Source organism: Zalophus californianus, chromosome 2 (assembly GCF_009762305.2).
Source record: "Zalophus californianus isolate mZalCal1 chromosome 2, mZalCal1.pri.v2, whole genome shotgun sequence".
NCBI lineage: Eukaryota > Metazoa > Chordata > Mammalia > Carnivora > Otariidae > Zalophus > Zalophus californianus.
Window position 1 is genome coordinate 126,635,750 of NC_045596.1, and position 20,705 is coordinate 126,656,454.

The 20,705-nt window shown below is 41.4% G+C and overlaps 1 protein-coding gene and 1 pseudogene across 9 annotated transcripts in view; one reads left to right on the forward strand and one right to left on the reverse strand.

Moving 5' to 3' along the window:
* The window catches only part of SH3D19 (SH3 domain containing 19), a 177,803-nt gene that overhangs the window by 40,564 nt on the left and 116,534 nt on the right, over positions 1-20,705 (reverse strand). For 4 of the 9 annotated variants that reach the window (XM_027598006.2, XM_027598001.2, XM_027598003.2 and 1 more), the window contains 5 exons: positions 11,823-11,863; positions 5,843-5,885; positions 3,352-3,490; positions 3,059-3,221; positions 1,303-2,301 (listed from right to left, as the gene is read on the reverse strand). In XM_027598006.2, the coding sequence (XP_027453807.1) occupies positions 1,303-2,301; positions 3,059-3,221; positions 3,352-3,490; positions 5,843-5,885; positions 11,823-11,863 (1,385 nt within the window). Of the gene's footprint in view, positions 1-1,302; positions 2,302-3,058; positions 3,222-3,351; positions 3,491-5,842; positions 5,886-7,225; positions 7,267-11,822; positions 11,864-20,705 lie in introns of all 9 variants that reach the window. The other 5 variants (XM_027598007.2, XM_027598008.2, XM_027598009.2 and 2 more) reach the window with 3 other exon arrangements.
* On the forward strand, positions 2,891-3,094 carry LOC113926155 (annotated as a pseudogene).

Consider the following 20,705-nt stretch of genomic DNA (forward strand, 5'->3'; position numbering starts at 1 on the left):
ATTTAAAAAATGACGTAACAAAGACTTGAAGTGTTACCTGGCTTAAGAATTCATTCAAATGTCAGGTAGCAAGGTAATAGAACGAAAAATACACTAGACCTAGAATAAAAAGATGACGTCTGAATCATGCCTTGGAAGCTGTTAGCGTTACGACACTGGGCAAGCTACCCATTGATTTCTCTGTCTCATTTTCTTCTGCAAGCTGAGGCCAACAATACTTTGCAGAGGATTACTCTAAGTATTAAATTAAATGATGTAGGTCTGGGTATCTAGCAGAAGGTTTGGAACACTGCAGAAGCTCAGTATACTCTAACGTCTGTCCTTCTACCCCTTATAGACAAGAGGTATGCTGTACATGTTGTATGCATGATAAATATTTAATAAACATGTTTGTTATCATTTAAAATACACCTGTGCTGTGCAGAATTTGGTTTCGAATCACAGAGCTTATCCCATTTTGATGCATGTTGAACATTTATAAGATGACAGCTAACCTTTTGAAAATACTATTAGGCTTATATGTTCACAAATGCTACCCAAATAAGTAAACAGCAGTAAAAGGAATCATCAATGACAAGTAAAACAGCTCACTTTGACAAATCAAAGATAAGCTTTACTATCATACCCTCCATCTGAACAGTGTGAGGAAAGAAAACATACTTTCTGAATTTCCTCTTGAGAAATTTAATTGTCCTGATCCTGGCAGGAAATGTACAGCTATTGTATTTTGTTTACAAAACTTTGTATTCCCCAGGGAAGATGTTCTGTGAAGATCAGCGAAAAAACTTTTGCTACATGTGGCTGGGTCCTCATTCCTGGCTTTGCTCTCACCGGAGTCCTCCCTGGGGCTGGCGCCTCGCTTGGCACTCCCAGTGAGGCCGGCTCAATCTGAGGAGCCCTTCGGGGCCACTGTGTGACTTAGCATCTATGAGAGGCTTCCCTTGCATTCCCCTGATGCTTGACTCTCCACCTGCCAGAATTAGGAAGCCAGCCTCACACCTAGTTTAGTCGCTAGACCCAGTCTGCTTATTTCTGGCTCATGCAGTCGTTATCAATACATGTCTCCAACTTTCTCTGTCTCCATTTCCCCCATTCCAGATTTTCCTGTCCCTCTCTGTCTCTATCTCCTACCCAGCTCCCTGTTTCTTAATCTGTGTTTCTGTCTTATACACACACAGGCATGTGCATACACACACAGGCACACCCCTCCAGCAATGATGTCGTAGAAATGAAAACAGCAAGTGCCATTCAAGACGCCCTCTGATGAGTTTACACTCCCTTCCACTTCTCCTTTTTACTCACCCAGAACCATCTCTGAACCAAGAGATTCTTCAACCAGGTTCCCAGCTGGTGTGGGTAAAACATCATCATCAAAACTGATGAGGTCAATGTCCCCTGAAGGCTTGCTTTGCAGAGCTGGAGCTGGGGAGATGGCCGGGGGTCCTTCTCCCAGTGACCTGAATGCTTTGGCCTGTGACGCCACTGAGAGTCGGGGAGGAGCAGTGACTGGTTTCGGCAGAGCTGTAGAGTTGGGGTTTTCTAAGGAAACCGATTTCTTCGGCAACAGAGGCCGAGGAGCAGGAGTTGGGACTTTCTTCCCACCGTCAGGGCTCTCAGCCACGGGCCCTCCTCCCAGAATCTCATGATTAACACTTCGTGTAAGGCCAGCATTTGGTTTCTTTGGCAATTCAGGTTTGGTTGCTGGGATGCTCCCTACTTGCAGTGGAGAGTGCGGGGTAAGCCCTTCCCTAGGGGCCACCTTGAGTCTGTTTTCAGTCCAGGAGTCCCACTCTCCAGAAGCTCTGCTGGCAGCCGGCTTGGGAGCCACTGAGGGTTTCCCTGAGGGAACAGCAGGCCTGGGGGGGAGTGTGCGGGGAGCAATTTCCGGTTTCGCCGGCGGTCCCGAGGTTTCTTTATTAGCCTGACCCTCAAATGCTTTGATTCTTGAAACAACACTATTTTGGCTCCGTTCTGTGTTCATAATGTTCATCACTGCCTGACTCTCCAAGTCGTTGGTACTGTCCAACAAAGACTGAGGCTGGCTCAGCGAAGACTCCTTCTCTGTGGCCGTGGGGCTGGTTTTCTGGTGATTTGGCTCTTTAATGTGAGTGTCTCTGGCTACTGGTCTGAGGTTGGCTTTTGATCTTGGTCTTGGCACTGGACATCTTGCAGCACTGGAGTTCTCTGGACAATTCTGTTCTTCTGAAGTATCAAAGACGATTAAAGGTGCCACATGTGTTGGAAGATCACTGGCTGCCACCGCCGGGGAAGGCTGGAGAGGCTTGAGAGGAGCCTGTAGTGCTGACAAGACCAAAACCCACAGACAGAAGTTGCAACATTGTAATTTAAAAGAAAAAAAATACAAGATACACAGACTGTTTAAATATACACATGGAATATCAAGAGATCTTGGTTTCCTTAATTAGTAAAAAGTAATTCCAAAAATCAATGGGGAAATGTTTACACTCCACTTCTCACAGGAGTGTTCAAGTTGTATTTATTCATAAGAGAAATATTCATTACATAATATTTTTAAAACACCATTAAATTCTCGATTCCCAGGAGACTTATCGCATGAACCCTTTCCCTCTCGTCAGAATTCCAACATTGCTTGCTTTACTTCTCCAAAGTAACTTACTTTCATCTCTGTTCTTTGAAAACAATGCCTTCTAAAAGCCTAATATTACACTCTGTCAAGTTTAAGTTGCTAAATATAACCTCCTTCTCAATGGGAATAAAGGGGATCGATCAGCAGTAATACAACCATGAGTTAAAAGGATGATTTTTTTGCGATATGAACTGGGGTGAGCCCCCGAGATTGGGGATGCGGCTCATGAGAATGATCTATTGTAATAATCACAGCAAACCAAAATAAAGGAAGCACACAGTGATCGCTTCTCGGCCTTTTGGCTAAGATCAAGTGTAGGAAGCACGTAGTGATCACACTGACTGGGAAGAAGAGCTCGATGCATTATGCACAAGTCACAAATTATTTTAAAGCCAGAAGCCTACTGATTACTTCCCTAGAACTAGGTCAGAATTAGGGAGGACAAATTACTTGCACTACTCTGAGGCAGATGGTTGTCTATTTCTTCTGTAAAGTCAGTCTGAGTTGCAGACGTAATTGTGTGCCTTGGAGTGGCAGCAGCATTATTATTATTCGTAGTATTAACTTGAACTTGGTTGATTTCTTTTATGACTTGTTCATAAGATGGTGGGAGCTGCAAAATAAAAGAATGAAGATTTTAGACCGCTATGGACAAAAGCCAAAGTATTAACAGTCTCACTCTTCTTATCTTTGAACGCACTTTTAAAAATAAAATGCAAAGAGATAATGTAATACTTATTTACCTCGGCAGGAACCAGCTCACTGGGCCTCCAAGGGCCGGCTGCCGAAGAAGGGGGAAATCCCAGTCCCGGGGGTGGGGCTCCTGGAAACCATGAGGCCGGCCTCAGGGGCTCAGCTGCCACAATGGTGATCTCTGGGCGCCTAGCACACAAGACCTCAGTGAGGGTTTGCAGGTTGTTAACAAGCTACCGTCTATCCGCAAACGTTCAAAGAGTCATGAAAACAACCAATGCCCCCGAAAAGTTACATAAGAACCGCCATAGTCCTAGAAATGACCTGTCTGGCCTGAGCTATCAAGGGAGCAAACGAGAGTCATCTTCCTGGACTCTGGGGCTCAAAGTTAGAGATGTACCTTGAGCACACTCAGTTCTGCCTTGGTGGGTAAGGATAAGGGCTAAGTAAGACCCACACCATCTCTTCATTCCAGGGTTCTGCTATCCCGCCTATAACACATAATATTTTTAAAACACCATTAAATTCTCTTCATTTAGGGCGCCTGGGTGGCTCAGTCGTTAAGCGTCTGCCTTCGGCTCAGGTCATGGTCCCAGGGTCCTGGGATCGAGCCCCACATCGGGCTCCCTGCTCCGCGGGAAGCCTGCTTCTCCCTCTCCCACTCACCCTGCTTGTGTGCCCTCTCTCGCTGTGTCTCTCTGTGTCAAATAAATAAATAAAATCTTTAAAAAAAAATTCTCTTCATTTAATGAAGAGAATTTATAATAATATACGTATGGCAGAAAGTACACTGGTCAAATAGAATTGTTTTGTTTTCTGTCGTTATAAATGATATACTTTGACATGATACCATAGAAGAGGACCATCCCTTTCCTCCTCACCCAGCTCTGCCCCAATTCAAAATCATCTCTAAGTGTTTAGAGTTTGCATGTTCACTTCTAGACCCTGCTATGTGTGTCTGTGCTCCTGGTCAGTGTGGTATATGAATTTGATAATTAATCTGTAATACTGAGGAACCCCAGGGATTCAGGCATGGCTCCTTTCTTCATTTTCTTAATCTGATTCTACATTCTCGTGTTTAAACTTTATATTTAACCTCATTTCCTAACAAACACCAACTGTGTGACCCTGAGCAAACAATCAACCTCTCTGAGCCTCAGTTTTCTCATCTAACAAATAGGGATGATGATATCCGTCCTGCGTTTCTTGAGCACTTTATAGAAAATGAAAATAAAAAAGCACTGCTATTGGGGCACCTGGGTGGCTCAGATGGTTGAGCATCTGCCTTCGGCTCAGGTCATGATCCCAGGGTCCTGGGATCAAGCCCCACGTCAGGCTCCCGGCTCAGTGCAGAGTCTGCTTCTCCCTTTCCTCTGCCATTCCCTCCGCTTGTGCTCTCTGGCTCTATCTCTCTGTCAAATAGATAAATAAAATCTTAAAAAAAAAAAAAAGCACTGCTATTATCAAAACTGGGCATATTCACGCATTCTTATGCCAGCTCATGAGACAGTAGAACCTGCATATTGATTACATTTGAATTGCATTACCTAAAAACCTCTGCTTATAGCTTTTGTCTAACTAAATAATAAGAGTTACTGGCTAATAAATACTAATCGCTACCCATGCAGTAATCCTTATGACAGCCTTAAGATGGGTATGACTAGTAACATTTTTTTTAAGATTTTTTTTTTTAAGTAATCTCTCTGTACCCAACATGGGGTTCGAACTAACAACCCCAAGATCAAGAGTTGCATGCTGTACCGACTGAGCCAGCCACGCGCCACTGATTAGCAACATTTTAAAGATGGGGATACAGAAGTTAAGAAAAGGTCAAGCAGCTTGCCCAAGGCCACACAGTGAGAAGGCAGTGAAGTCAACATTTGAACTCGGTTATGTCTGACTGTAAAATCCTCATTCTTCATTATTCTATACTACCCTGTAAGAAATGTGAAAGCAGGGACCATGCCTTATAAAAATCCATCCATTTATCTACCTATCCATGCTTCCATTCATTCTACATCTGTGTGTGTCTACTGGTCCTTCCTTCTATCTATCCAGTGACTCGCCCCTCCCTCCTCCCTCCTTCCCTCACACCAGCCATGCAGCCATTTATCCATTCAGCTATCCATCCACCCTGCCTCTTTTTCCCTCCTTATTCTTCCATTCAATTTTCTATCTTGTCATCCATTTATTTATGCAACATTTACAAAGTAGCTAGGAGGTACAAAGCATTTCTTTGAGCAATTCTTTGAAGCAGTTACAACAGTGCTTTACATATAGCAGGTGCTTAATAAACATTTAAAAAATTAATTTCAACAAATAATTATTGCCAAAAGATCATTTTGAGGCTTGTATTGCTTCTTCTCCCACCAAAATTTTCATCATTCTAACTTACAGATTAATTCAGGAAATGTACTGGTGAGGCAGAACATTGGTTATGTAATACATTGCTTATGAAAGAGATATTTAACTGGCTAATTGATACACAGCAGACTCCGATTTCATTATTAGCAAAATATATGACCTCTGTTATAACCATACCTCCTATCTCGATGATGCTCGCTCTGAAAAGAAGTCCGAGAAGCTACAGAAGAAAGAATAAACTGCTATAATACAAAATCAGTACATTCAATAAAGGTTTATATTTTTATAGGGTACGTTATGGGAAAAAATTAGCTTACACTTGAAATCATAGAGGATGTTATGAATTTTAACATCCTTAAGCAGAAAAGCAAATCAAATTCATCTTTTTATATGGCATAAAATTAGTTCCAGTTACATATTTGAATTGCATAAGAAAACACAGATTTCAAAAATTCCCCAAAGCACATTCCATGGTTCTGAAAATAATTTGAAGAATGAAAAGAGAAAAGAAAAAAACTATTAAATACAAATTGCCTGGTAAGAGCATTACAACAATGACATGAAATTACAATGGGCAGAAAAAATTTTAAATAACTATTTTAATCCATATGACTGCACTTTTGTGATGTTTGTTTACAACTCTATTGTAAAGAAAGTGAAAGGGGTCCAATTTTCATCTATTTTCTCATTTTTCTGGACTCTTATAACCTTTGAATTGTTTTATTACTTAAATTCAAAAGACAGTAATAAATGCAAAAACTGTTCACTACACTTTTATAAACATGTTTATAGCACATATTACTGTATATGCAGCACTGACTTTTCCTTTTAGCCTCAAACTCAAAAAGCTAGATGGTTCAGACTTTTTCCAAATTTATTTTTAAATTAAATCAAGTCTTAATCATATGATCTGGAAAATGTCACATTTGGTGTCACATATTACACATACGTGTAATGGAGAATATTATTCCTATTTTCAAGAAGCACATTCTAACAGTTCCTTTAAGAAAATCTTCAAGTACTATACTGTAAAGATACGCACACAAAGGGGAATTTGTTTCAGATATAAACTATTTCTGCCAGTCGCCTTCATCTCTCTTTAGTACTCTACTTTTTCAATTCTCCTGACTTGAAAAGGCTGACAGTATGAATCTTTTCTTTCTTTCCTCCTATTAACTTCGGGTCCTCTCTGAACATGGACGGTGCCAAAGCTGGGATGCAGGGGTGGAGGTGGGAGGTGGGAATGAAATCTAGGCTGGAGTTGGAGCTGCGACAGCTGAACCTATGCTGGGCTGGTCTATCAGGAGTCCTACATTCGTATCATTAGCCGATTTTTATCGAGAGCTAAACCAAGCTGAGGTGCATTTTGTCTCCTAGAATAAAAGAGGACAGAGAGGCTCAAGCTCTGAGTGGCATATCTGATTTGTACGAATGGTTGCACGAAGTCAGAAAGAGGCTCAGCAAGTGCGCTACAATCACGTCACCACCATCATGACAGCCGATTAGAATCAGCAGACACAACACTACTAAGAAGATATCATGTCATTGTCACAAACATACCTCTTCCACGGGGCATTTTTGCTGTGCACTATTCATGAGTGCTAAGGGAAAAAAAGAAGGGGTTATAGAAGAGGAAAGGGAGGGAAAAAAAGAGTGAACCAGTTGCCTATGCTTTAAAAGGAATTCAGGAACAACACTGATCTGCCATGCCGCTGTTTTTTTCCCCCACCGGCACACTTGGAGGAAAAAGGAAAGTTGATGCACCACAGTTTCAGAGAGTAAAGAAATAGGTTGCGGCAAGGAGACATCTGTACAGACCAGGACATTCACCCACGTAACCCCAGTAAAAACAAATCTACCTATAGTTTTTAACAACATTGCAAAAAAAAAAACAAAAAACAAAAAAACCCCCAAAACCAAAAAACAAACAAACAAAAATCCTAAAAACCATTTTGCAAAATCAATTTGCTGCTTCAATAGGGATTAATTTTAAAGTATGAATACAGTACTCAAAGGGGAATCCAGTAGTCAATTTACGTTCTCTTAAATCTTTTCACTTGATTCTGCCCCTTCACACCAGAAGTGGTTAGTAACAGGAGCACCCTGGTTAGCAGAGGGGTACTCCCACTCTGGAGGCAGCAGAACAAGGGAGAGGTCTCCCAGCCTTACTTGTGAATCTCCTCCACGTCCTTTGAGAATCACTGCTTTTCTGTCTCCTGCTTTGAATTTCTTTTTCCTTCACATTCACTCATCTATGAAATCTCTTTTGTCCCAATCCTTACAGAATGACCAGCTCTTTTTGTCAGTGTTGAACAAGTTTAGTGGCTAGAAATACGTTAGACTTTCATACAGCATTTCACACTGTTCCGGCTAATTTCTCAACTATCCACTTCGTCTCACTCTCACTTTCCCAGATCAAACAGATGTGGTGTAGCTGTTGCCCGGACGATCGAATTTGCCACCGATGCTCATACAGACCAACATGTTCCTTTTAACCCCTGCCACAAATCGCTAGCTAGTCTTTGTGCATTTTGGATTAAGGCCCCAGTTAAAAGTTATCCTATCATTCCACAGAATTATTTTCAAACTTGTCTAGTTTATATGGTTAAATTCTAAGTACAAAATAAATTCACATTCAGCTGTTTACGAAAGACTGAGATCTGGATTTGCAATATTAGCACTACGAAAGAATCCTCCTGAACTCCAACAGGATCATGAGCACGGAAGGACGCTCCGGGACCATCCTACTTCAACCTTAGAGATGGGGAGGATGGGACACAGAGAAGTTAAATGAATTATCCCAGGTCACATAGCCTACTACGGGAAGGGCTGGGACCCTTTGTTCCTTGAGGCGGTTTAACAACTCATGGAGCCAGGAGAGCTGGATGCTACTCCTGGTTCTAAGTAATTCAAAATCATTGATTAAATGATGATCAGATGAAATAAACATACAGAAGGGTTATAATATTATAAGCATCATTGCTATAGTACCACCTTGCCAATGAAAATCACAATAAAAAATAACATTTCCTTGAGACTGGGTATGATTTAGACGTGTTTGACATTATAACAAGAACATCTGTAGAGTTGAAAGCTCAATGACGTTGTAGTCAGGCAGCTTAGATTAAAATCTCAGATTTACCTCGTGAAGCCATTTCACCTCCTGAGACTCAGTGACGCTACCATCGGTAAAATGGGGTTAACATCTACCGTGCAGAGCATTGTCTTATAATGTATGTGAGCAGTTCCTGACTCACAGCAGGCAATGAATCTGAATTTCACAGAAACATTTCCTCTTAAAAAGTTAATGACAGGAAAAGCATGAAATTCCAGATATATCCAATTATAATACCTTCAAAACTTTTACCCATAATATTTAGGGCTCACAAGAATGACGGCAAAAAGAAGAACCTCAGGGCTTGACTGGAACCAGTATCATTATGGAAGAATTTAAAATAGAACCAGTAAAGGAATATTGCTTTTAAAATGTGATGAAGTCTTTCTCCTTGCTGGAGAAAGATGACTAAGTACAGGATAGTAAAACAGACATTTCACTGGGTTGGGTAGGCCAAAAATTGTTTACAACTTTTTCTTACAGAATGGGCAAAAAGGCAAAAGAGAAGGAGAGGACACAATTATTCTCCATTCTGTATTTACATGGTATCACATGAGGATGCTTGACCTTCTTGCCTAAACATCCAGGAATAATACAACTAGCAAATATTTCTTTGAGTATATGCAAAGTAACTGATAAATAAGAATTAAAAGACGACTTAGAGTTTTGTTTTTTTTTTTAAAGACACCACAAAGCAAGTTTTCCCGTTGTTTCATCTCCTTCCTCTCTGCTAGGGCCCTATTTCACCCAATTCCCCTTTTTATGCACTAGTCTGATCTCTCCGTGAATTCCTTCCCCATTGCCTACAAGTGTCTCCAAGGTTCCTCATCCTGAACAGTCATGTTCAAATCTCCTCTGTGTGATACTCGCCCTTCCTTCTTCTGTTCACCACCAAATGTCATAGAAGAGTAGCCTACCCCAGCTGTCCCGACTTCCACATATTCCATTCATTATTCAAATTGAAGTGCGGCTTCCAATGTCAGTGTTCTACTGAAACTGCTCTCCCAGAGGTCACCACTGGCCTCCTAAGGGCCACATACGATGACCTAGTCTCAGCCATCTTTGGCTTGTTCTTGCTGCAGCATTAAGAGCTATCTGTGGTTCACTTATCTTTTAAAAAACCTCCCCTCCCTTAACCTCTAAGGTACAGTTGTCTCCTGGTTGGTTTTTTTTTGTTTTTTTTTTTTTCCCCGATCATTACTTTTCAGCCTTCTTTTTTTTTTTTTCCCCACTCCATTTTGGCTGCCTTCTCCCAAAGCCTTGCATGGTATAGGGGCCTCAAGGTAAAAGCAAGATCCATCCTAGAGGATCTATGGGAAGTCAAGTACAAATTACAGTCCCCAACAAAGAGGTCCGAAAATCCAAGAAGAAGGCAGCAGACAGGACTCAGTCTCTCCTCCTTAGCAGGGAAGAATTTTTTGGGGTCATTCACCTTTTGCCCTACAGCACCCTAAAGGCAGAACTTGGGCTCAGGCATCAGTATTTCCCAAAATTCTGTCCTTTGTCTTCTTCTCTGGCCTCTATGTTTTCTCTTTAAGGGTTTAGCTACTCCTGGGTTTTGCCTATAACTTTGACAACCCCAAATTATATCTCCAGCAAAAAATGCTTGCCTAAATTCCAGGCCCTAATTTTCTTTTTATATTTTCTCTGTGTCCCATCTTGTCCACACACCACCCTGCCCTCAAAGGGCTCTAAGGCATGATTTTTCCATTTTCATAACTAAATTCCCTTCAACACATACTGTGGCACTCCCATATCTTTATAAATTAACGACTAACAAAAATAAAATGTGGGAAATGTGGAATATCCTTCTGTATTGCCACCTTACAAAATTTTCACTGCAATGGTTCAAACGCATGCTCTTCACAATCTGTGGATATCCTAAATGTATACTAAATGCTACAAATTATGTTCCTAAAAATAGGATACATTCTTCTCAGGGTGGGGACCTCAGCTCAAATAATGCAAAGAACATCTAAAATCCCTCCTTTATCAGAAACCTCATTTCAAATGGAGCTGAGAGGCTGGCAGGGGGAACTCTAACGCTCCTGCTGGCAGGGGGAACTCTTAAGGCTCTACCACTTACCGCCAATTGCAAATCCAACAGGAAGAGATGGAGCTCAGCAGATAGTTCGTCGCTATGCCTTCAGGAAGAAGAAAGGCTTTCCTTCTCCCCCAGCAAAATCCCAGCCAATGAGAGACTGTCACAACTCAGCCAGTGAGAAGCCACTGTATTTTGAACTCCCCAGTTTACTCCAATGGGCTTTTTCTTTGTAACAGTCTTCCCAACTCCCCCCTTTTCTAAAAGAATGTTCCTCTCTTTTGTTCTGCAGACTTGCCTATGGTTTTGCTGTAGCTTGCTTGTTCCACATTGCAATTCTCGAACAAATCCATTTGCTTGGGTTAAAAAAAAAAAAAAAAAACCCTCCTTATTTTTGTTTAAAACAGGTCATCCATGTTCTGTTTAGTTTCCCTAACACTAAAGGGAACTTTGCAGAGACTTTTGTTAAAAACAATGTTAAAATTCTACACCAAGAGCAAGTTTTAACCAAGAGGCTTCGTAAAGCTTTATCCAAGAGGTAAGGTTGAAAGAATGAATGCACCATTTTGGAGAGAATTCTACCATGGGCCAATCTCCACAGGCATTTATACAGTTAAATAAAAACACAATAGAAACAAACGAATCAAAAAGGACAGGGTTTAACATTTTTTTACACCCATCAGATGTCTCTACCTACAGAAAATGGTAAATTTATTTTAGATCATAAAAACTGACCAGATAATCCACATTTTTAAAAACAGTTTAGTTCTGTAAAAGAAAAATATTATTCTGAGGAACGGGCTTATCAATAAATGAAAGTTGAAAAGAAAGTTGAAAAACTAAATGCTTGTCTGAAATGGTTTAGTACTCCTGAGGAGAAAAGAGAAGCTACTTTTGTTGGATTCTCTGTAAGAGTCATCAAATATAATCACTTGCTGGAAACCTAAACCATCATTTAAAATATCACAGAGGAAATACAGAGCAGGAAAAAACAAACTTACATCTCTTGATAACCGCTCTAATGGATGACAAGGGTCCTTGGCTAGAAAAAGAAAGAAAGAAAACATTACTGTATTTCTTAATCCTTTTGAACAAGAATCTTTCATAATACCAGGTCATTTCTGGGACTCAATATGGTACCAAGCAGCAACTCTGACATATTAGTTACTGCTTATCCTCCTTACAAAACATAAATTTAAAGAAAGTTTTTAAATTGCCTTCGATATAAAATGTTTTATGGGAAATGAGAAGGCTGGGGAAGTATATGTGCAGTGTAAATAAAAATATGCCTTAAAATTGCTTTCATAGCTACCTATATACTGCATCTTCCAGTGATATTTTAGCGCTTGAAATCAAGCAGCAATTACATGGTAATCAAAAGAATTCTGACCCCCTATATCTCTTTTGTGTTTGACATGGGATTTCCTGTCTTCTCACATCAGATCAAAATAGATCATTTTTATAGTTAATTTGACCTAAGGACTAACAGCATTTCTTCCTAAGATTAGAACTTAAAACACCACCACCTAAAAATGAAAGTCCTCTGGTTCCTTTGAGTTTTGTTCAATGGCTGGTTGGTCCTGGGTGTCTCTGACTATGTGACCTTGGGCAAGTCACAGAAATGCTTCTGAGCCTCTGTTCACTCACTGGTCAAACCATTAGCTGCAAAGGTTTATAAGCACCAGTTTATAAGGCTATTTGTTTTGTTAGTCTTTATTCAAACCAGTTAGACTAATTGTTTTTGGAATCATTTAAAAAAAATATACAAACCTAAAACTTTAATGATATGATTTTTTTAGGAAAAAAAAGCCTTGTTGTTTATAAAATTTTTCACTTTTTTTCCTGAATGCTCTTAAAATTTATACTTATTTTTGATCTTATTAAATTTATGCTTGTGGTAATCTATATAAATCATCTTGCTGTTTCTTAGGTAGAGAAGATAAAACTTTGGGAAGATGCAGTAACAGATCAGTTCGTTTTATGGGAGGGACACTTTAAGAATATACTATTCTGCCAGACCAAACAAAAACAACATTACAGGAGGTCTCCAAGGTCATGAGACTAGGACTGTAATATAAAAACAAGTGTTTTCAGCAATACTGATTTTATGGTATCTTTAAAAAAATTCAAGTATAATTAACAGTTATAGTATCAGGTGCAGAACATAATGATACCACAATTCTATACATTACTCAGTGCTCATCACAGTAAGTGTACTCTTCAGCCCCTTCACCTACTTCATTCAACCTCTCACCCACTTCCCTTCTGGCAGCCACCAGTTTGTTCTCTGTATTTTAAGAATCTCGTTTTTTTTTGTTTATCTCTTACTCGTTTGTTTTGTTTCTTAAGTTCTCCATGAGTGAAATCATACAGTATTTGTCTTTGTCTGACTGACTTATTTCACTTAGCATAATACCCTCTAGATCCATCCATGTTGGTTGGATAAGCAATGCTCAGTTTTATTTATTTATTTTTTAGTAATCTCTACACTCAACGTGGGGCTCAAACTCACAACTCTGACATCAAGAGTTGCATGCTCTTCTGACTGAGCCAGCCAGGTGCCCCAGCAATGTTGTTATTTTTTTTTTTTAACGATTTTACTTATTTATTTGACAAAGACACAGAGAGAGGGGGAACAAAAGCAGGGGGGGTGGGAGAGGGAGAAGCAGGCTTCCCGCGGAGCAGGGAGCCCGATGCGGAGCTCGATCCCAGGACCGTGGGATCACCACCCGAGCCGAGGGCAGAAGCTTTAATGACTGAGTCACCCAGGCGCCCCGTTATTATTATTTTTATTTTTTTTAATTTTATTTATTTTAGAGAGCGAAGGAGAGATAGCACATGTAGAGGGAGAAAGAGAGTATCAAGCAGACTCCACGCTGAGCACGGAGCCTGATGTAGGGCTTGAACACATGACTCTGAGATCATGACCTGAACCAAAACCAAGAGTCAAATGCTTAACCGACTATACCACCTGGGTGCCCCCCAGCAATGCTCATTTTTAAAAACAGTTATTGGGGCACCTGGGTGGCTCAGTCAGTTAAGCGTCTGCCTTCGGCTCAGGTCATGATCTCAGGGTCCTGGGAGTGAGCCCCACATCTGGCTTCCCACTCAGCGAGGAGTTTGTTTCTCCCTCTCCCTCAGCTCTTCCCCTCTGCTCATACTCTCTCTCTCTCTCCTCTCAAACAAATAAATAAAATCTAAAAAAAATTAAAAAATAAAAACAGTTCTTGAAGGCTTTCCATAATCAAATACTTTGAAAAAATTAGTGTAAGGTCATGTAGAAGAGTAACAGAACTAAAATGCAAAAGGTTGACTAAAGATTGTAGGAGAAACTTCTGGGTGCAAAAGTGGAGAGACTCTGCATGTTAATATTGTGTCTGTTGATTCAAGTATAGCAATTAATAGGGCACCTGGGTGGCTCAGATGGTTAAGCATCTGCCTTCGGCTCAGGTCATGATCCCAGGGTCCTGGAATTGAGTCCCACCATCAGGCTCCTTGCTCAGCAGGGAATCTGCTTCTCCCTCTCCCTCTCCCCCTGCTTGTTCTCTCTCTGTCTCTCTCGCAAATGAATAAATGAAATCTTTAAAAAAAAAAAAAGGTATAGCAATTAATAGAATCAAAATCAGTACTTACAGGCAGGGCCAAAAAAGCCACAATTTCATGCCTATGTCCAGGCAGAGCATACGGAATGTTACTGAATGTCTATTATATCCTTGCTCATTACCATTGATCTGGTGGGATGTTATTATTTAAATAATAATATAAGTATTACCATAAATATTACCATATTACCAAAGCCACTGTTACCGTTGTGAAGGAGGAACGTGAATTGATTGGGGTAGAACATGGGGGTGTCTGGGTTGAAATGTTCCCCTCCCAAAAAAGATACATTGAAATTCTAACCCCAGTACCTCAGAATGTGACCTTTTAATGGAAACAGGGTCGTTACAGATATAATTAGTTAAGATGAAGTACTACTGCAGTAGGGTGGTGCCCTAATCCAATATGACCGGTGTCCTTAGAAGAAAACCATGAGAAGAGAGACACAGAGGAAAGGGTCTAGATGACAATGAGGCGGAGACTGGAATTATGCAGCTGCGAGCTGAAGAACACCAAAGATTGTCCACAAACCACCAGAAGCTAGCAAGAGACAAGGAAGGATTCCCCTAGGATTTCAGAGGGAGCATGGCCCTGATGACACCTTGCTTTCAGACCTAGAGCCTCCAGAGCTGTGAGACAATAAATTTCTGTTTTAGATGTGATCATTCATTGCATGTTACACTTCAATAGAAAGCTGGGTTGGAGGATGGGAGGGTGGTAGAAACCTTGGCACAAAACAGAATTCTCACTGAGGTCAGCCCAGGTTCTACAATTCTCAAGATTTACATCATCATGTTTAGGCTAGCTCTATAAACCAACCAGCCAACCAAGCAACCAAACAGGCAACCAACCAGCCAACCAACCAATCAGTATCTTATGTCTAAAACAGCATTTTCCTAACTCTGAAGTTTAAAGTTCTCCTTTCTAGGTTAAAAGGCTCTGTGGCAGGGAAAATAAAAAAGGAGGCAAATGATGACTCCTTTTTCTCCATCTGTATGCAGAGCAAAGGCTATAGGCGAAGGTTCCACTCTGTATTTTTTTTTTTAAGATTTTATATATTTGAGAGAGAGAAACAGAGACAGAGCATGAGCAGGGGGGGAGGAGGCCGAGGGTAGAGGGAGAAGCAGACTCCCCGCTGAGCAGGGAACCCAATGAGGGGCTCAATCCCGGACCCTGAGATCATGACCTGAGTCGAAGGCAGACGCTTAACCGACTGAGCCACCCAGACATCCCTCCATCTCTAGTCTTAAAAGAAGCCCTCATGGAAGTTCTCCCTTAGCATGAGCTCAGGTTCATGTCTTAGCTGGGAACCTCCAGGAAGGATGGCCACTGTGGTACAGTAGACATGGCCACAGACCACTGATCAGAGGAGGAAGCAGCAGAGCCTGGTGGTTCAGAGAGCTGGTTCTAAAATCTAAATGTTCATATGTACTCCCGGTGCCTCCACGTGCTAGCTGGTGTGATTTCGTGCAAATTATTCAGCTTCTCTTCTCATTCTCTCATGTGTAAAATCGGGAATAACTTAACTCCGTCATGAGGTCGTCGTGAAGAGTAAGAGGGAAAATCCATTAAAGCATCTTACACTGGGCCTGGAAAAAAGTGCGTGTTCAATAACACACTACTGTTATCGCAGCTTTATCACTGTTGTTTGTAATCTTTAGGGACATCACAAAGCATCTGACAACACAGAAAACCCTTGACAGGTTCTCACGTTGGGGTGTGATATCACACAGAAGGCCTAACCATTTATGTTTGGGTTTTTTTTTTAAAGATTTTATTTATTTATTTGACAGAGAGAGACAGCGAGAGCAGGAACACACAAGAAGGGGGAGTGGGAGAGGGAGAAACAGGGTTCCCGCTGAGCAGGGAGCCCGATGTGGGACCCTGCAATCATAACCTGAGCCGAAGGCAGCCGCTTAACGAATGAACCACCCAGGCGCCCTAACCATTTATGTTTTTAAAAGATTTTTTTTTTTTTTTTTTTTGAGATTTACTTTGCTCTCCTCTGGTTTCTGCTGTTCCAATGAAGCCTGAGCCTAGGCCACTTGGCAAAACAAAGGACTGCCAAAGTGCATCTTCACTCCATTCTACACGTATAAACCTATGTCCTGGCCCTCAGCAGAGTTGATCTGGAGCTTCTGCCTTCTGCTCTTCAAGTACTGCTGCCCTTTGCTCTTAAGGGACAGATAAAAACCACTCCTGCCACATGACAAAGACCCTTCTAAGAGGGAAATGAAGGGTTACGTACGGGACACAGCTTTCAGATTCTGAGGAGAAGAACCGAAAGCTGAGGTCAAGAAAGAAAAGTGTCAGGTCTAATTCCTGATGACTTATCTTCCTCCAGGACTCTGGGGGAGCTCCCTGGCTGTTCAGAGTCCCCTTCTATCCTTTTTTCCCACACTTTTACAGTAAGCCCTTTTAGGCTGTGTTTTGGGTCACTGTCTACTACTGCGTTTACACATAGCCTTAGTGTTAAGGTGTTTTTAAGACAGAAAATTGCAGTCAGGAAATGACAGACGTTGGCGGGGATGCGGAGAAAGGGGAACCCTCCTACACTGTTGGTGGGAATGCAAGCTGGTGCAACCACTCTGGAAAACAGTGTGGAGGTTCCTCAAACAGTTGAAAATAGAGCTACCCTACGATCCAGCAATTGCACTACTGGGTATTTACCCCAAAGATACAAATGTAGGGACCCGAAGCAGTACGTGCACCCCAGTGTTTATAGCAGCAATGTCCACAATAGCCAAACTGTGGAAAGACCCAAGATGTCCATCGACAGATGAATGGATAAAGAAGAAGTGGTATATATACACAATGGAATATTATGCAGCCATCAAAAGGAATGAGATCTTGCCATTTGCAACGACGTGGATGGAACTGGAGGGTGTTATGCTGAGCGAAATAAGTCAATCGGAGAAAGACATGTATCATATGACCTCACTGATATGAGGAATTCTTAATCTCAGGAAACAAACTGAGGGTTGCTGGAGTAGGGGTGGGGTGGGAGGGATGGGGTGGCTGGGTGATAGACATTGGGGAGGGTATGTGCTATGGTGAGCGCTGTGAATTGTGCGAGACTGTTGAATCACAGATCTGTACCTATGAAACAAATAATGCAATATATGTTAAGAAAAAAAAAGAAGAAGAAGAAGATAGCAGGAGGGGAAGAATGAAGGGGGGTAAATCGGAGGGGGAGACGAACCATGAGAGATGATGGACTCTGAAAAACAAACTGAGGGTTCTAGAGGGGAGAGGGGTGGGGGGATGGGTTAGCCTGGTGATGGGTATTAAAGAGGGCACATTCTGCGTGGAGCACTGGGTGTTATGCACAAACAATGAATCATGGAAAACTATATCAAGAACTAATGATGTAATGTATGGTGATTAACATAACAATAAAAAATTTTTAGGGCGCCTGGGTGGCTCAGTTGGTTAAGCGACTGCCTTCGGCTCAGGTCATGATCCCGGAGTCCCGGGATCGAGTCCCGCGTCGGGCTCCCTGCTCAGCGGGGGGTCTGCTTCTCCCTCTGACCCTCTTCCCTCTCGTGCTCTCTCTCTCTCTCAAATAAATAAATAAAATCTTTAAAAAAAAATTTTTTTAAAAGAAAGAAAATTGCATCTTAACAGAGTTTAACCTAACGAAACCAATTTCTAATAAGATTTGAGCAATGAAGAGGATGATGAAAACTGCTTACTCTTACATACGCCAAACACAAGATCTTTTTTACAAATGAAGAAAATAAGGTGTAGAGGTTAGGTATTCTGTCTGCAGTCACATAGCTGGTAAGTGGCAGAACCAGATGTGAATTTACTACCATCTCATTACAGTCCAGAAGATTCATGCTTGAGTGGATGGGTAAAAGTTTCTAGATGCTTTACAAAGTTTAATATGTAGGCAAATATCCTCAAGCATAAAGCTAATCCAAAAAATTTCACATTGGAGTCACCTCCAGACGCTGCAGATACAGGAGAAAGCAAAATAAAAGTTCCTAGGTATGGGGGGAGCGCTAGGAGCTGCTGTGGCACGCGGGGAGTTGAGAGCAGTTTGTGAAAAGGGAATTTCAAGCAGTAGTGATGGCAGTTGGAGGGGGATCTCGGATGACAGATCTGACTTCCAGCATTCCCAAACCTCTGCTTCCAGTTGGGAACAAACCTTTAATTTGGTACCCATTGAACCTGCTTGAGCGTGTTGGATTTGAAGAAGTCATTGTCATTACAACCAGGGATGTCCAAAAGGCTCTATCTGCAGAATTCAAAATGAAAATGAAGCTAGATATTGTGTGTATTCCTGATGAAGCTGACAAGGGGACTGCAGATTCTCTTCGCCAAATACATCCAAAACTTAAGACAGATGTACTAGTCCTGAGCTGTGATCTGATAACAGATGTTGCCTTACATGAAGTTGTGCACCTGTTCAGAGCTCATGATGCATCACTTGCCATGTTAATGAGAAAAGGCCAAGATGGCTTAGAACAAGTTCCAGGTCAAAAGGTGGGGAAAAAACCAGTGGAGCAGCGTGACTTCATTGGAGTGGACAGCACAGGAAAGAAGCTGCTCTTCATGGCTAATGAAGTGGACTTGGATGAAGAGCTGGTCATTAAGGGATCCATCCTGCAGAAGTAAGCCCTAGGGTTTTTCTTTCTGGCAATTCTCCTTGTCTTAAAACAAAGTAAAACCACCCAGTGGATGGGAAAGGGGGAATGAAAACTAGATTATACTGTGTGAAATTGGAAAAAAAAGAAGAAAAAGTTCCTAGGTATGATGTTTTGATATTGTCAAAAACAACAAAGCAAACCATAATGGTCATTTTTAATCTCACCTAAGAAAATCCAATTGGATCATGTTTTATCTATCATAATGAAAGTCTAAAAAAATATTTATTTATAAACATTTTATTTATTTGTCAGAGAGAGAGAGAGAGCACAAGCAGGGGGAGAGGCACGCAGAGGGAGAGGGGGAAGCAGGCTTCCCGCTGAGCAGGGAGCCCAACGTGGGGCTTGATCCCAGGACCCCAGGATCATGACTTGAGCCGAAGGCAGACGCTTAACCGACTGAGCCACCCAGGCGTCCCCTAAAAAATATTTATACAACTTTCAAAGCAATATCTTATTTCCAAGCTTTAAATAATTTCCCCTGCCCCCTCTCTCTGGTGAGGAAAACTGTTTCCACAAACCAGAACATGAAGTTACTGGATTTGGCTAAGTTTGGCACACAAATCAGAACAATACCCGCAAGTGCCCATCATCATTATCACACCTGGTTTTGGAGTTCCTTCTCTGTGCAGAGGCAACTGAATATATGGTTAAATATACATTCTTTGTAAAAACACTCAAAGCCATGGGCACATTATTAAAGTACTAGTCAGTAAAGTCATTTGCTTAACAAAGAGTTAAGCTAATGTGTTCTAGAGGTGAGCCCTCATCAAGCTGATAAACCTGCCAGTGAACAAAAGGTTTATCTCTTTGTGCCATCTTCTCCAAAGGCTCTCAACATTTGGATTGATTCACCTCCATTTCCTAGCAGAAAGGTTTAATCAGACTTGTGTAATTTTTGCAGACTGGAAGAGGTATTGTTTCATCCATTCTCATACAACCAATGCTTATTATATATATAATATGTAATATTGTATATCCATACATCCCTACAGATGTACATACATACAAGACACTAGGAATGCCTTGAAAGCATAGACTCTGCTCTCAGTGAGAAAGACAAATATTGCAACCGCCTTTCTATTAATAGTATGTAGGGGTAGGGCGCCTGGGTGGCTCAGTTGGTTAAGCGACTGCCTTCGGCTCAGGTCATGATCCTGGAGTCCCGGGATCGAGTCCCACATCGGGTTCCCTGCTCAGCAGGGAGTCTGCTTCTCCCTCTGACCCTCTTCCCTCTCGTGCTCTCTATCTCTCATTCTCTCTCTCTCAAATAAATAAATAAAATCTTTAAAAAAAAAAAAATAGTATGTAGGGGTAGTATGTAGGATGTAAAGAAGGTATGTATCACACTCCATCCTGGGGTCTTAGGGCAAGGCTTCCAAAACGTGACATGTGTATTGACAGAGACTGAAGAGTGTGTAGGAGAAAAGGTTCTGAATAGGGAGTGACAGGCAGCATGTGCAACAAAAGACTAGGAGCAAGGGGGACAGCTGAACATGGTTTGAGCACAGCATATAAGGAAGCCATGGTAAGACATAAAAAGGGTCTGGAATTCAAATGCCATGCCAAAGTGAGAACACGCTATAAAGGTAAGTGCTGATGCCAGGCATCACCAGCCAGGTTAAACACTAA